Source organism: Aquarana catesbeiana, linkage group LG07, assembly GCF_042186555.1.
Source record: "Aquarana catesbeiana isolate 2022-GZ linkage group LG07, ASM4218655v1, whole genome shotgun sequence".
In the NCBI taxonomy this organism is placed as follows: Eukaryota; Metazoa; Chordata; class Amphibia; order Anura; family Ranidae; genus Aquarana; species Aquarana catesbeiana.
This window is the reverse complement of record NC_133330.1, coordinates 88,906,968-88,922,919: the sequence shown is the minus strand read 5'-3', so window position 1 is coordinate 88,922,919 and position 15,952 is coordinate 88,906,968. Positions and strand designations below refer to the sequence as shown.

General features: G+C 40.7%; 1 protein-coding gene across 10 annotated transcripts in view; it reads left to right on the top strand.

The window, feature by feature from the left end:
- CHL1 (cell adhesion molecule L1 like) overlaps positions 1–15,656 on the top strand; it is a 290,056-nt gene extending 274,400 nt beyond the window's left edge. For all 10 annotated transcript variants that reach the window (XM_073592465.1, XM_073592461.1, XM_073592456.1 and 7 more), the window contains one exon: positions 11,674–15,656. In XM_073592465.1, the coding sequence (XP_073448566.1) occupies positions 11,674–11,875 (202 nt within the window). In that variant the 3' untranslated portion in view covers positions 11,876–15,656. The remainder of the gene's footprint in view (positions 1–11,673) is intronic.
- Positions 15,657–15,952: the final 296 nt, after the last annotated feature.

The following is a 15,952-nucleotide window of genomic DNA, read 5'->3' as shown; positions in this document are numbered from 1 at the left end:
GCTCATGTGCTATACAGAGCTTCAGGACGGACTGGATCCTTCCTTAAATTCCAATAAGAGATCATCAGAGCCCTTCTGTTTCAAGGCGGTGCTCCACCTCACCTTCCCCAACCAAATGCAGTAAGCCGGCTGCATGAGAGGCATTTTCCTTATGTCCTCCCGAGTACCCCGTGACAGGTTAAAGTTCTGGAAGTGACAGCAGCAAGTAACAGTCATGTTGTGACATTCCCCCTGACAGAGGTCTCTCTACCCTTCCTGCCTCCTTGACACTCATCACAGCACAAAGCTGGGGACAAGCCATCTCCTAGGACGCCTAGACATGGTGACAACCTGACAGCCATCAGTGGGACAGATCCGTCTCTGGATTGAGTTTACATCTGTCCTGCTGAATCTATCATTTGGAACGCCCACCCAGAGGTTGCAGCATTTGCAAGGAATAGGTGTCTCTCGCTACCCCTAAAAGCTTGATTGGCTTGTCAGGTGTACGCTTGCACAAGTCCAATCTTTCTGGTAAGAGACTGGTATTTCTGGTGGTGGATTCTTCATGTCACTCATTATTCACCTTGATGTTTATTACAGATTACAGTGACTGTCACTCATTTGGTTGCATCACATATTTTTGGGACTTATTATAACCCCTTGCGGTCCTCCATTATCACAAATGGACACTATTTTTTGAGTATTTGTCAATAATTATTCATTTATTTTTCACTTCATTATTTTTGTCATCTGATCACATTCTATATTTTTGTTATGTTGATTACCCTCATTATCACTGATATCATCTTTTAGTGCTGCACATTTTTAACTTTTTTGATTGTTTCATTTTTACACTGCTGTGCTGGCTGCTGTATATATACTTTTTTCTGACAGCGCGCTACATCCATTCTTTTAGTCCCGAGTACCCCTACCCAATGAACCCCCCAAAGAAGATGTTGTGTCTGCAGCAAGGGCGGATATAGGCATGACACCCGCTATTATTGTCCCTCCTGTCCTGACAATCCTGGTCTTTGAATTGGTGAATGTTTTGAACGCTACCATACACTAGTTGAGTATTAGCGTAGGGTACAGCATTGCACATGCTAGGCACACTTTCACAGGGTCTCCCAAGATGCCATCGCATTTTGAGAGACCCGAACCTGGAACCGGTTACAGTTACAAAAGTTACAGTTACAAAATGTGTTGCTGGAGACGTTGCTGGATGTGAGGAGACGTTGCTGGATCTGGTGGCAGAGGAGATGTTGAGGTTTATCGGAGTTCTACGGCATCAGGGCGTTTGGAGTATATAGGCACCAATCATATCCAACTTGTCCAGATGATCCTTCCACACAAGCAAAGGCCTTGGCTGGGCTTTAGCCGTCTGTATGGTTTTGCTTGCCATCTGGTAAGCAAGTTTTTTATAAGGTGGTGGCACTTATTCGTTGATTGGGCTCACTTGGGTGTTTGTCTGGATCCATTTGAACTGTCACTCATTTATTAATTTTATTTGATATCTACAAGCTATTGTTGGATTAAACCTTCACACCGCGCAGCTTCTCTTCGACATTCTGTTTTTGTGTATCTCGCAATAAGCTGCTGTTCTTTGGACTCTTTTTTCTTTATATTTTTTTCATTTTTTCCTTTTTAACCAAATTGTCAATATAATCTAATCTAGCGCAGTTTTTCCTTTTTTAAATTTAAAGCATGTCGTGTTTGGTATCCATGTACTTTTTTTATTCATCAAACATTTGGGCAATATAGTGTGTTTTAGTGCATTAAAATTAAAAAAAGTGTGTTTTTTCCCCAAAAAATGCGTTTGAAAAATCGCTGCACAAATACTGTGTGAAAAAAAAAGAAACACCTACCATTTTAAGTTCAAAAGCCCGCCAAATGACCCCATTTTGGAAAGTAGACACCCCAAGCTATTTGCTGAGAGGCATGTCGAGTCCATGGAATTTTTTATATTGTGACACAAGTTGCGGGAAAAAGACAACTTTTTTTTTTTTTTGCACAAAGTTGTCACTAAATGATATATTGCTCAAACATGCCATGGGTATATGTGAAATTACACCCCAAAATACATTCTGTTGCTTCTCCTGAGTACGGGGATACCACATGTGAGACTTTTTGGGAGCCTAGCCTCGTACGGGACCCTGAAAACCAAGCACCGCCTTCAGGGTTTCTAAGGGTGTACATTTTTTATTTCACTCCTCACTGCCTATCACAGTTTTGGAGGCCATGGAATCCCCAGATGGCTCAACCCCCCCCCCCCCCCCAAATTACCCCATTTTGGAAAGTAGACACCCCAAGCTATTTGCTGCGAGGTATGATGAGTATTTTGCAGACCTCGCTTTTTGTCACAAAGTTTTGAAAATTGAAAAAGAAAAAAAATACATTTTTCTTTTCTTTCTTCATTTTTAAAAACAAATGAGAGCTGCAAAATACTCACCATGCCTCTCAGCAAAAAGCTTGGGGTGTCTGCTTTCCAAAATGGGGTCATTTGGGAGGGTTTTGTGCCATTTGGCATTTTATGGCCTTCGAAACTGTGATAGGTAGTGAGGAGTTAAATCAAAAATTCACTCCCTTAGAAATCCTGAAGGCAGTGATTGGTTTTCGGGGCCCCGTACGCAGCTAGGCTCCCAAAAAGTCCCACACATGTGGTATCCCCATACTCAAAAAGAAGCAGCAGAATGTATTTTTGGGTGTAATTCCACATATGCCCATGGCATGTTTGAGCAATATATCATTGACTGACAACTTTGTGCAAAAAAAAAAAAAAGTTTGTCATTTTCCCACAACTTGTGGCAAAATATAAAATATTCCATGGACTCAACATGCCTCTCAGCAAATAGCTTCGGTTGTCTACTTTCCAAAATGGGGTCATTTGGGGGGGTTTTGTGCCATCTGGGCATTTTATGGCTTTCAAAACTGTGATAGGTAGTGAGGAGTGTAATAAAAAATTTACGCCCTTAGAAATCCTGAAGACGGTGCTTGGTTTTCGGGGCCCCGTACGCGGATAGGCTCCCAAAAAGTCCCACACATGTGGTATCCCCGTACTCAGGAGAATCAGCAGAATGTATTTTGGGGTGCAATTCCACATATGCCCATGGCCTGTGTGAGCAATATATCATTTAGTGACAACTTTGTGCAAAAAAAAAAAAGTTTGTCATTCTCCCGCAACTTGTGGCAAAATATAAAATATTCCATGGACTCAACATGCCTCTCAGCAAATAGCTTGGCATGTCTACTTTCCAAAATGGGGTCATTTTGGGTGGTTTTGTGCCATCTAGGCATTTTATGGCCTTCAAAACTGTGATAGGTAGTGAGGAGTGAAATCAAAAATTTACACCCTTAGAAATCCTAAAGGCGGTGCTTGGTTTTCGAGGGCCCCGTACACGGCTAGGCTCCCAAAAAGTCCCATGTGGTATCCCCGCACTAAGGAGAAGCAGCAAAATGTATTTTGGGGTGCAATTCCACATATAACCACGGCATGTGTGAGCAATATATCATTTAGTGACAACTTTTTGTAATTTTTTTTTTGTCATTATTCAATCACTTGGAACAAAAAACCTAAATATTCAATGGGCTCAACATGCCTCTCAGCAATTTTCTTGGGGTGTCTACTTTCCAAAATGGGGCCATTTGGGGGGGCGGGGGGTGTTTGTACTGCCCTGACATTTTAGCACCTTAAGAAATGAGATAGGCAGTCATAAACTAAATGCTTTGTAAATTACAGAAAATGTACCCTAGTTTGTAGACGCTATAACTTTTGCTCAAACCAATAAATATACGCTTATTGACAATTTTTTTACCAAAGACATGTGGCTGAATACATTTTGGCCTAAATGTATGACTAAAATTGAGTTTATTGGATTTTTTTTATAACAAAAAGTAGAAAATATCATTTTTTTCAACGACCGCGCAATTGTCAGTTAAAGTGACGCAGTGCCAAATTGTAAAAAGTGCTCTGGTCAGGAAGGGGGTAAAACCTTCCGGAGCTGAAGTGGTTAAAGGCTTGTGATAATGTCACGCTTACCCCTAATACAGGTGGTCAGACACTATAGCTAGTTTCTGTGTTCTTCATCTATAGCAGCCCCCTTTTCCATAAGGCAAGCAGGCCTACTGGTATTCGGTTGCCCCGAAGACTTATATACAATACTATAGTGCCTAGCTACCACACTGGGGCAGGGGCAACCTGAGCATAGCAAACAGGTACTTGCGGTTGGCAGACAGGCAGAGTAGTTCAATAACAGTCCAGGTACAAGGCAGGCAAGGTTCAGAATAGTACCCTCTTAGATTGTAAGCTCTTATGAGCAGGACCCTCTTAACCCTCTTGCATTTTAATATATTGTAACTGTACTGTCTCCCATTGTATATTGTAAAGCGCTGCAAACTGTTGGCACTATATAAATCCTGTATTATAATAATAATAGTCAGGGTCAAATCCAAAGTCAAAGGGCAGGCAGGGCTCAGAGAGTAGGCGATATTCCATCCAAGGTCGTCAACGAGGGAATCCAATCTAGCAGAGCAGGGCAGACAAATAGGGAACTTGGAATATGTGTAACAAGCACAATAGCACAAGCATGAGACTGCAGACTTGTCTGGCTTAAATCAGGTTTGGTCTCCACCCAGAAACTGGCTATATCAATCACCTTGGAGGTGGACAGGCAGACAGGGATGCATCATAGCCAAAACTAGGATGCTGGAATGGGACCAGCAGCTGTCAAAGAACAGGAACATTTACACGCTCCTTACACATACTTGGAAATCAGCCTAACTGTTATTTCAAATTAAACAAAACCTGTAGTTTATTGGTAGTATACCATGGGTGTGTATGTATTTACAGTCATGGCCAATAATATTAGCACCTCTGCATTTCTGTCAGATAATGCACCACTTTACCCAGAAAATTGTTTCAATTACAAATGTTTAGGTATTCTCATGTTTATTTTTTGCTTGTATTGGTATGACACAAAAAAAGTGGAGAAACAAAAAGTCAAATCTGACACATTCCACTCAAAACTCCAAAAATGGACTGGACAAAATTATTGGCACCCTCAATTTAATATTTGGTAGCACACCCCTTGGAAAAAATTATTGAAATCAATCGCTTCCTGTAACCATCAATGAGTGTGTTACAACTACCTACTGGAATTTTGGACCACTACAGTTTCGCCAACTGCTCCAGGTCTCTACGATTGGAAGGGTTGCTTTTGTATACTACTGTTTTGAGATCTCTCATTGTCGGCCAGTTCAGTACTCTCCAGCACTTTGTTTTAAAGCATTTCTGGTTGCTTTTTGACATGTGCTTTGGGCCATTGTCTTGCTGTAAGACCCATGAGCTCTGATGTAGACCAAACTTTCTGACACTGGGCCCTGCATTGCACCCAGGAATTCTTTGGTAGTCTTCAGATTTCATAATGCCATGCACACGGTCAAGACATCCAGTGCCTAAAGCTACAAAGCAACTCCAAAGCATCAGTGAACCTCCACCATGTTTGACTGTAGGGACTATATTCTTTTCTTTAAAGGCCTCATTTCTTTTTCTGAAAACAGTAGATTGATGGGCTTTACCAAAAAGTTGTAATTTTGTTTTGTCTGTCCACAACACATTCTCCCAAAAAGATTTTGGCTTCCTCATTTTGGCAAACTCCAATCTGCTTTTTTATGTTTCTGTGTCAGCAGTGGGATCCTCCTGGGTCTCCTACCATTGCGTCCCTTTTCATTCAGATGGCAATGTAGTGCAAGCTGACACAGTTGTACCCTGTGCCTGAAGGTAAGCTTGAATTTGTCTGGAAGTTGATCGAGGTTTTTTATCCACCATTCAAACAATCCTTTGTTGCAATCTTTGATCAATTTTTCTCTTTTGTACACGTCCAGAGAGATTAGCTACAGTGCCATGGGCTGTAAACTTCTTGACAATGTTGCCCACAGTGGACACAGGAACATTAAGATCTCTAGAGATGGACTTGTAGCCTTGAGATTGTCCATGCTTTTCCACAATTTTTGTTCTCAAATCCTCATATAATTATTTGCTGCTCTTTCTCTTCTCCATGCTCCTTGTGGCACACAGTCACACAACAGAAAGGTTGAGTCAATTTTTCACCATTTTAACTGGTTGCTGGTGTGAATTCTATATTGTCAGCACTGGTAATTGATACAGGTGAGTTTAATTACAAATTACAGAAGCATGACACAATTGGAATGCGATTATTTCTTACAATTTTGAGAAGGTGTCAATAATTTTGTCCAGTCCATTTTTGGAGTTTTGCGTGGAACGTGTTTTGTTTCTCCACTTTTTTGTGTCATACCAATACAAACAAAAGAAATAAACATGAGAATGCCTAAGTATTTGTAATTGGAACAATTTTCTGGGCAAGTGGTGCACTATCTGACAGAAATGCAGGGGTACAATATTATTGGCCATGACTGTATGTGTGTATGTGTATGTGTGTGTGTGTGTGTGTATATATATATATATATATATATATATATATATATATATATATATATATATATATTAGTATCTCACAAAAGTGAGTACACCCCTCACATTTTTGTAAATATTTTATTATATATTTTCATGTGACAACACTGAAGAAATTACACTTTTCTACAATGTAAAGTAGTGAGTGTACAGCTTGTATAACAGTGTAAATTTGCTGTCCCCTCAAAATAACTCAACACACAGCCATTAATGTCTAAACCGCTGGCAACAAAAGTGAGTACACCCCTAAGTGAAAATGACCAAATTGGGCCCAAAGTGTCAATATTTTGTGTGGCCGCCATTATTTTACAGCACTGCCTTAACCCTCTTGGGTATGGAGTTCACCAGAGCTTCACTGGTTGCCACTGGAGTCCTCTTCTGACATCACGGAGTTGGTGAATGTTAGAGACCTTGTGCTCCTCCACCTTGTTTTAAGGATGCCCCACAGATGCTCAATAGGGTTTAGGTCTGGAGACATGCTTGGCTAGTCCATCCCCTTTACCCTCCGCTTCTTTAGCTAGGCAGTGGTTATCTTGGAGGTGTGATTGGGGTCTTTATTATGTTGGAATACTGCCCTGCAGCCCAGTCTCTGAAGGGAGTGGATCATGCTCTATTTCAGTATCTCACAGTACATGTTGGCATTCATGGTTCCCTCAATGAACTGTAGCTCCCCAGTGCCGGCAGTACTCATGCAGCCCCAGACCATGACACTCCCACCACCATGCTTGACTGTAGGCAAGACAAACTTGTCTTTGTACTCCTCACCTGGTTGCTGCCACACACGCTTGACACCATCTGAACCAAATAAGTTTATCTTGGTCTCATCAGAACACAAGACATGATTCCAGTCATCCATGTCCTTTAGTCCGCTTGTCTTCAGCAAACTGTTTGCGGGCTTTCTTGTGCATCATCTTTAGAAGAGGCTTCCTTCTGGGACAACAGCCATGCAGACCAATTTGATGCAGTGTGCGGCGTATGGTCTGAGCACTGACAGGCTGACCCCCCACCCCTTCAACCTCTGTAGCAATGTTGGCAACACTCATACAGTCAGATCCATAAATATTGGGACATTGACACAATTCTAATCTTTTTGGCTCTATACACCACCACAATGGATTTGAAATTAAATGAACAAGATGTGCTTTAACTTTCAGCTTTAATTTGAGGGTATTTACATCCAAATCAGGTGAACAGTGTAAGAATTACAACAGTTTGTATAAGTGCCGCCCACTTTTTAACCTCCCTGACGGTATGATTATTTCATATTTTTGATGCTGAAAGCGGTACCATTATTTTGCATGGAAATTTTGGCGTTTTATATTGTAGGCCTGTAATTCTTAGGAATAACTCACTTAAATCTGTCCAAACCAGAGTCTAGTAGGCATCTACTGCAACTGTCTTCAGTTCCTGCTTGTTCTTGGGGTATTTTCCCTTCAGTTTTGTCTTCAGCAAGTGAAATGCATGCTCAATCGGATTCAGGTCAGGTGATTGACTTGGCCATTGCATAACATTCCACTTCTTTCCCTTAAAAAACTCTTTGGTTGCTTTCTCGGTATGCTTTGGGTCATTGTCCATCTGCACTGTGAAGCGCTGTCCAATGAGTTCTGAAGCATTTTGCTGAATATAAGCAGATAATATTGCCCAAAACACTTCAGAATTCATCCTGTTGCTTTTGTCAGCAGTCACATCATCAATAAATACAAGAGAACCAGTTCCATTGGCAGCCATACATGCCCACGCCATGACCCTACCACTACCATGCTTCACTGATGAGGTGGTATGCTTTGGATCATGAGCAGTTCCTTTCCTTCTCCATACTCTTCTCTTCCCATTACAATGGTACAAATTGATCTTGGTCTCATCTGTCCGTAGGATGTTGTTCCAGAACTGTGAAGGCTTTTTTAGATGTTGTTTGGCAAACTCCAATCTGGCCTTCCTGTTTTTGAGGCTCACCAATGGTTTACATCTTGTGGTGAACCCTCTGTATTCACTCTGGTGAAGTCTTCTCTTGATTGTTGACTTTGACACACATACACCTACCTCCTGGAGAGTGTTCTTGATCTGGCCAAGTGTTGTGAAGGGTGTTTTCTTCACCAGGGAAATAATTCTTCGGTCATCTAACACAGTTGTTTTCCGTGGTCTTCCAGGTCTTTTGGTGTTGCTGAGCTCACCGGTGCGTTCTTTCTTTTTAAGGATGTTCCAAACAGTTGATTTGGTCACAACTAATGTTTTTGCTATCTCTCGGATGGGTTTGTTTTGTTTTTTCAGCCTAATGATGGCTTGCTTCACTGATAGTGACAGCTCTTTGGATCTCATATTGAAAGTTGACAGCAACAGATTCCAAATGCAAATAGCACACTTGAAATGAACTCTGGACCTTCTATCTGCTCCTTGTAAATGGGATAATGAGGGAATAACACACACCTGGCCATGGAACAGCTAAGCAGCCAATTGTCCCATTACTTTTGGTCCCTTAAAAAGTGGGAGGCACATATACAAACTGTTGTAATTCCTACACCGTTCACCTGATTTGGATGTAAATACCCTCAAATTAAAGCTGAAAGTCTGCAGTTAAAGCACATCTTGTTCGTTTAATTTCATATCCATTGTGGTGGTGTATAGAGCCAAAAAGATTAGAATTGTGTTGATGTCCCAATATTTATAGACCTGACTGTACGTCTATTTCCCAAAGACATCCTCTGGATATGATGCTGAGCACGTGCACTCAACTTCTTTGGTTGACAATGGCAAGGCCTGTTCTAAGTGGAACCTGTCCTGTAAAACCGTTGTAGGGTCTGGGCCATAATGCTGCAACTCAGTTTCAGGGTTTTGGCAATCTTCTTATAGCCTAGGTCATCTTTATGTAGAGCAACAATTCTTTTTTTTTAGATCCTCAGAGTTCTTTGCCACGAGGTGCCATGTTGAACTTCCAGTGACCAGTATGAGAGAGTGAGAGCGATAACACCAAATTTAAAACACCTGCTCCCCATTCACACCTGAGACCTTGTAACACTAACAAGTCACATGAGGGAAAGTTGCTAATTGGGCCCAATTTGGACATTTTCACTTAGGGGTGTACTCACTTTTGTTGCCAACGGTTTCGACATTAATGGCTGTGTGTTGAGTAATTTTGAGGGGACAGTAAATTTACACTGTTATACAAGCTGTACACTCACTACTTTACATTATAGCAAAGTGTAATTTCTTCAGTGTTGTCACATGAAAAGATAGAATAAAATATTTACAAAAATGTGAGGGGTGTACTCACTTTTGTGAGATACTATATATATATATATATATATATATATATATACACACACACACACGCCCCTATTTATCATGAGCTAAAGTCAAAGATATATGACAAAAAGGCCTATTTCTTTCAAATATTGTTCACAAATCTGTCTGAATCTGTGTTTCCTTTGCCGAGATAATCCATCCACCTCACAGGTGTGGCATATAAAGATGCTGATTAGACGGCATGATTATTGCACAGGTGTGCCTTAGGCTGGCCACAATAAAAGGCAACTCTAAAATGTGCAGTTTTACTGTATTGGGGGAGGGGGGGTCCAAAAACTAGTCAGTATCTGGTGTGACCACCATTTGCCTCATGCAGTGCAGCGTATCTCATTTGCATAGAGTTGATCAGGCTGTTAATTGTGGCCTGTGGAATGTTGGCCCATTCCTCTTCAATGGCTGTGCGAAGTTGCTGGATATTGGCAGGAACTGGAACACGCTGTCATATACGCCGATCCAGAGCATCCCAAACATGCTCAATGGGTGACATGTCCGGTGAGTAAGCTGAGGGCATGCAAGAACTGGGATGTTTTCAGCTTCCAAGAATTGTGTACAGATTCTTGCAACATGGGGCTGTGAATTAGGTGATGGTCGTGGATGAATAGTACAACCATGGGCCTCAGGATCTTATCACGGTATCTCTGTGCAATCAAAATGCCATCAATAAAATGCACCTGTGTTCATTGTCCATAGCATACGCCTGCCCATACCATAACCCCACCGCCACCATGGGCCACTCGATCCACAATGTTGACATCAGCAAACCGCTCACCCACACAATGCCATACACGCTGTCTGCGATCTGCCCTGTGCAGTGAAAAACCATCTGAACTAAATAAGTTTATCTTGGTCTCATCAGACCAAAGGACATGGTTCCAGTAATCCATGCCCTTAGCCTCCTTGTCTACAGTAAACTGTTTGCAGGCTTTCTTGTGCATTGTCTTTAGAAGAGGCTTCCTCCTGGGATGACAGCCATGCAGATCAATTTGATGCAGTGTGCGGCGTATGGTCTGAGCACTGACAGGCTGACCCCCCACCCCTTCAACCTCTGCAGCAATGCTGGCAGCACTCATACGTCTATTTCCCAAAGACAACCTTTGGATATGACGCTGAGCACGTGCACTCAACTTCTTTGGTCGACCATGGAGAGGCCTGTTATGAGTGGAACCTGTCCTGTTAAACCGCTGTATGGTCTTGGCCACCGTGCTGTAGTTCAGTTTCAGGGTCTTGACAATCTTCTTATAGCCTAGCCCATCTTCATGTAGGGCAACAATTCTTTTTTCAGATCCTCAGAGAGTGTATTGTCATGAGGTGCCATGTTGAACTTCCAGTGATCAGTATGAGAGTGAGAGCGATAACAGCAAATTTAACACACCTGCTCCCCATTCACACCTGAGACCTTGTAACACTAACGAGTCACATGACACCGGGGAGGGAAAATGGCTAATTGGGCCCAATTTGGACATTTTCACTTAGGGGTGTACTCACTTTTGTTGCCAGCGGTTTAGACATTAATGGCTGTGTGTTGAGTTATTTTGAGGGGACAGCAAATTTATACTGTTATACAAGCTGTACACTCCCTACTTTACATTGTAGCAAAGTGTCATTTCTTCAGTGTTGTCACATGAAAAGATATAATAAAATATTTACAAAAATGTCAGGGGTGTGAGATACTGTACATATCTAGATATAGCTATGCATCTATATATAGCAGAATATGAAGTATAAACACAACATGATGAAATAGAATGTTGTCACTGTGGTTCTGAACAAGGACCTTCATGGTTAAAACAATAGGTATTATTTTTATGAAAACTGCAAATTTACTGAAAATGACATTAATATGTTGACACATATATGGGATTATAGTGATTGGATTTACATATAACTTTGTCTTCTCTACTTTGCAGTGATAAGAAAGCATTGAATGGAAGTATGGACTCACTAAGCCTAGACATTAAAACCTTAGACAGTGTGGACAGCCTTGTTCAGTACAGTGATGGTGAACACAGTCACTTCAACGAGGATGGTTCCTTCATTGGGGCATATAGAGAATCCAAGGAGAAAGATCAAAATGAAGAAAATGCATCAGTTCAGCATCTCCACTCCTAATTAAGACACAATATTCATAGAATATGTAACTTCTGTCCTACATTACATCAGGTCGTTAAAAGCAAACTCGGGAGAAAGTTTACACAAGGGAAACTTGGGTATCCTGTCACCTGGCCTTTTGTGACCAACAAACATCAACATTTAAAAGAAAGCTTTGCTGAGAAAAGTACAAAGCTGCCATGGTTGACCTCATTCTAAAAATGCTAGTTGTCTGTCTGTCTGTCTGTCTCTGGATTAGTACATTCTGAGTCACTGACCAGGAACAGGTACGAAGACCGTGAAGTCAAAACTCCCAAAATCCATACTTTTTCTACGACGTAGATCAGAAAATATTGAAACAATTGGTTTAGTATGACAGCCAGCTTACTAGAATTCTAAGGAGAGATCAGAAGTGGCAGCCTGTGCATTTCTACCAGTACAGGTCTCCAGTCGTTTTTACGTTTGAAAGACTGGATCATCAGCAACATCAATCTCTTCATTCTTACCAGAATGCCATAATTATCTGTGACTGCCAGACATGATCACTTATTGCTGGATATAAAAATTGGTGTACATATAGTCTGATTCAAATTTTTATAGACTAAAGACAAATACACTGACAATAGGCATCAGCAGTGAGCCGCAATGCATAAAGGAACATCGCACTTTTAAGGCAGATACATGTTACACTTTCTCATACAATTTCCAAATACGACTGTTTTTTTTTTAAATCCAATATTTCAGTGATTGCAAATGCGTGGTGTTGTTTTCGCACATATGCAATCGAAATTTCTGATCAAAGGGGATATCATTCAGAATGCCACTCAAATGAGGCAGAACTAATTTTATAGGATCAAGCTTGAATGTATGTGGTATGCTCCTATGATCACTTTCGATTTGCAACGTTTCTATTTTCCTTTTATTGTGCGTGAAGTGTTAGATCCATTTTTTTTCCAATCATTTTGAAAATGGCAAATAAATATGACAAGTGTGTGGTAATATTGCAAAATGAATAAATAAAAAATAAAAAATGAAGACCGTGAATATGATGATAACATGTAAAGCCAGCATTTGTACATGAGATACAAACGCATAAGGCAAACTAACATTGTCCATTCTGATTAAAAAGGTGTGTCCAATTTTGGTAAGAGGTAACAAAATCCATAAACAGAGCACAAAAAAAGTACAAAAACCTACTAATCACTAATAGTATCTATAACAAAAGCACAGGCATTCAAACTAAGTACACATAGAAAGTGTTGACCAATGGACCTTGGAGTTTAGTATTTTTTTTTTACAAAGCTTTTTACTCCTCTTACTCAGAGTATTAGGTCCGTATAGCCAGCATCTCAGCACTCTTTCACTTTACTTGCACCACCCTGGTATGTAAAATTAACCAGACAAATGAACATATCATGCATTCATCTATGAGTCTATTGTTAAACTGCATGACCTAGGCCAAGGGGTGACAGGAAAACACAAATACCTAAATAAACATCCTATTTTATATCTAATAATTCAGCTCGTTTAGACCTAAATTAGAGCTGGCAGGGATGAGCTCAGTGCTGCTGTGACGTAGAACAGAAAGGGCATTGCATATGCGTGAGTCTTAAAAGAGGGAGGACGCTCATTTCTGTGATGTTGGGGGGATTTTCCACGTACTGTGTCTCCCAGATCCTAGGCAGGTGAGGCTGATCTCTTATACTGGTAGTTTTTCGACCAGGCTCTGGGGAAGCGCCAATGGCCTACAGGTATGGCTTTTAAACTAAGCACCAATTTCATAATCTGCAAAGTGTTTTTAGAACTACTGGGCCCCTTGACCACATGGTATAGTTTATGACAAAGGTGAACTTAGCCATTAAAGGAGAAGTCCAGCCTGAGCTCGTTTGGTTGGGCTTCTCCTATGGGTCACAGGAGTGCAATTCGTTTTGCACTCCTGTGTCCCGTTTTCAGCAAAGAGCGGACTGAAGTCCGCTCTCTGCTGACATCACACAGATCAGTCCAAGTCACCGCATCATCCCAACTCTGGAAGTCTGGATCCGCCAGGTGCCTGGACTGATGGCCCTCTCAGCCTCTCAGGGAGCCTCTGAGACGGCGGCTCCCCACCCCTCCACAGCTCAACGATCTAATGAGCATGGAGGAGCAGAGCAGGAGAGCTGCTGAATGACAGGCAGCAGCTCTCTGCTTGGGGAGCCGAGAGAACCGAGCCATCGGCGATGTTCAATGGCTCGGTTCTCAGTGCAGAGGCGGCGGGGGACAGATGCAGCATCGGTCTGATGCTGCATCCACCTAGGTAAGTATGATTATAGGAAACATTTTTTTCCCATACTTCTCTTTTAAATCTTTTATTCTAAAAAGAAGCAAACTGTTGCTCTAACTGCTTAAAAGTGTTTGCTGGATTTAGGCTTTCATTTATTAGTCACGTACGTAAATTCCATCTAAGTCTAAATTCCATCTAAATCTAAAGACTGTCTTAAACTAAAAGAAAGTTTTGGCTACAGTTCTTCTACAAATGTTAAGGGAAAGAAGATACTGTAATAATTGCATGTTACACACAGAAGGATTAAAACTGCACAATTAGTAAATATTTAAGAATGGAAGCATGGATATCCTTCATATAGTATGTATTCAACTTCATTTGATGCTGATGTATACAACAGATGTTACCTATGGGTTCATTGACTTCTATATAGGACATAATGCAGGTGTGTACCTGGCTTTAGTGCTAGATACAAGCTTAAAGGATCTGTCATATTGACGTGTTATCAAATTGCAAATTTTTGCTATAGCCATACTCTTCATAGGGATTAAAAGCATCAGTTCAATTGTTTGCCCTATAATGAATAGTACTGAATGAATACTAACTCTAGTGCACTGTGCAACAGTTATGAAAACTTGGCCCTGAATGTCTGTCACTGTCCTTGGGGAGTGGGTAAATGTGATCTGTAGCACACTGACTGGTCAAAAGTAAATTTTCATCATTTCTACCCCAGTTTGTATCATAAATCTTGTAATGCAAGTATTGTTGTAATTTACAGAACACCTGATAATTGCCTGGTCATCACTAGGTAACATTGCCTTTACTAAAGATCTTGCTCCATGTCAACTTGCATGAGTTACTTGGGCAAATGCACACATTTCAAAGGAAACTGTTGTACAGTCTGTATTAAGACCACCACTATATCACTTGGTATGTGGTTATAATAAATTACATTGGGTTGTAGAAAGCATTAAAGTGGAACTACTCTGTGTTTGAGCACCAGAAAACAAGACGCTATTTAATTAATTTCAGTATTCAAAGCACCCCATCCATCCATTCATGCCTCCATGCTTTACTTTTCTGAAAAACACCCCCTAACATTTCTGGTCATGGCCATCTTGAGTAAGGGCAAATGATTCAGGTACCATTTACTTTCTTTGCCATTAGCTCGGGCATGCAGGCAGAAGGGTGTGCTTAGCTAAAAAAAAACTAAAAAAAAACCTCCTCCCCTCCTGAATACTCCTGGGATGAATTATATAATTTGCTTAGGCCTGGAAACCAGGAAGTAAATGATGAAATGTTAAAAAAAAAAATTTAGAACAAGTAAATATGATATACTTCCCTATCTATTTACTAATGCTAGCAGCAAATGGATTAAAAATAGTCAATGATGATTGAGAGAGTAAAGTTCCACTTTAAGTTTAGAAACTGAAGACATTTTAGATGCTTTTGGTATCCAAGAGATGGTTTTATTTGCTTTCATTGTTTGCATTTTGTGTGTTTTTTTTAAAGTTATTGTAAATAAAATATAATATCATTGGTTTTGTATGTGATTGTTTTTGTGTTGAGGTATCTCTGGAGATCCAGAAGGGGGTTAAAAACAGGCCCTGTTATCAGCCCTCACTTTTTTTTAAAACATTGGCAGCAATAGGGAATAAAAAACACTAAAAGGAGTTTCTACATTTAAATTTTTTGTTATTTTTGTTATTTTTGAAATTCTGGGCAAAGTAAAAATAGCAGGGTTCCAATACTTCCAGAACTGTTGGATCCATATCAGTGCAAAGTATTCCTGCATCATGTTCCCACTCTCATCCTGTTCATATAGCCGTACACAGTAA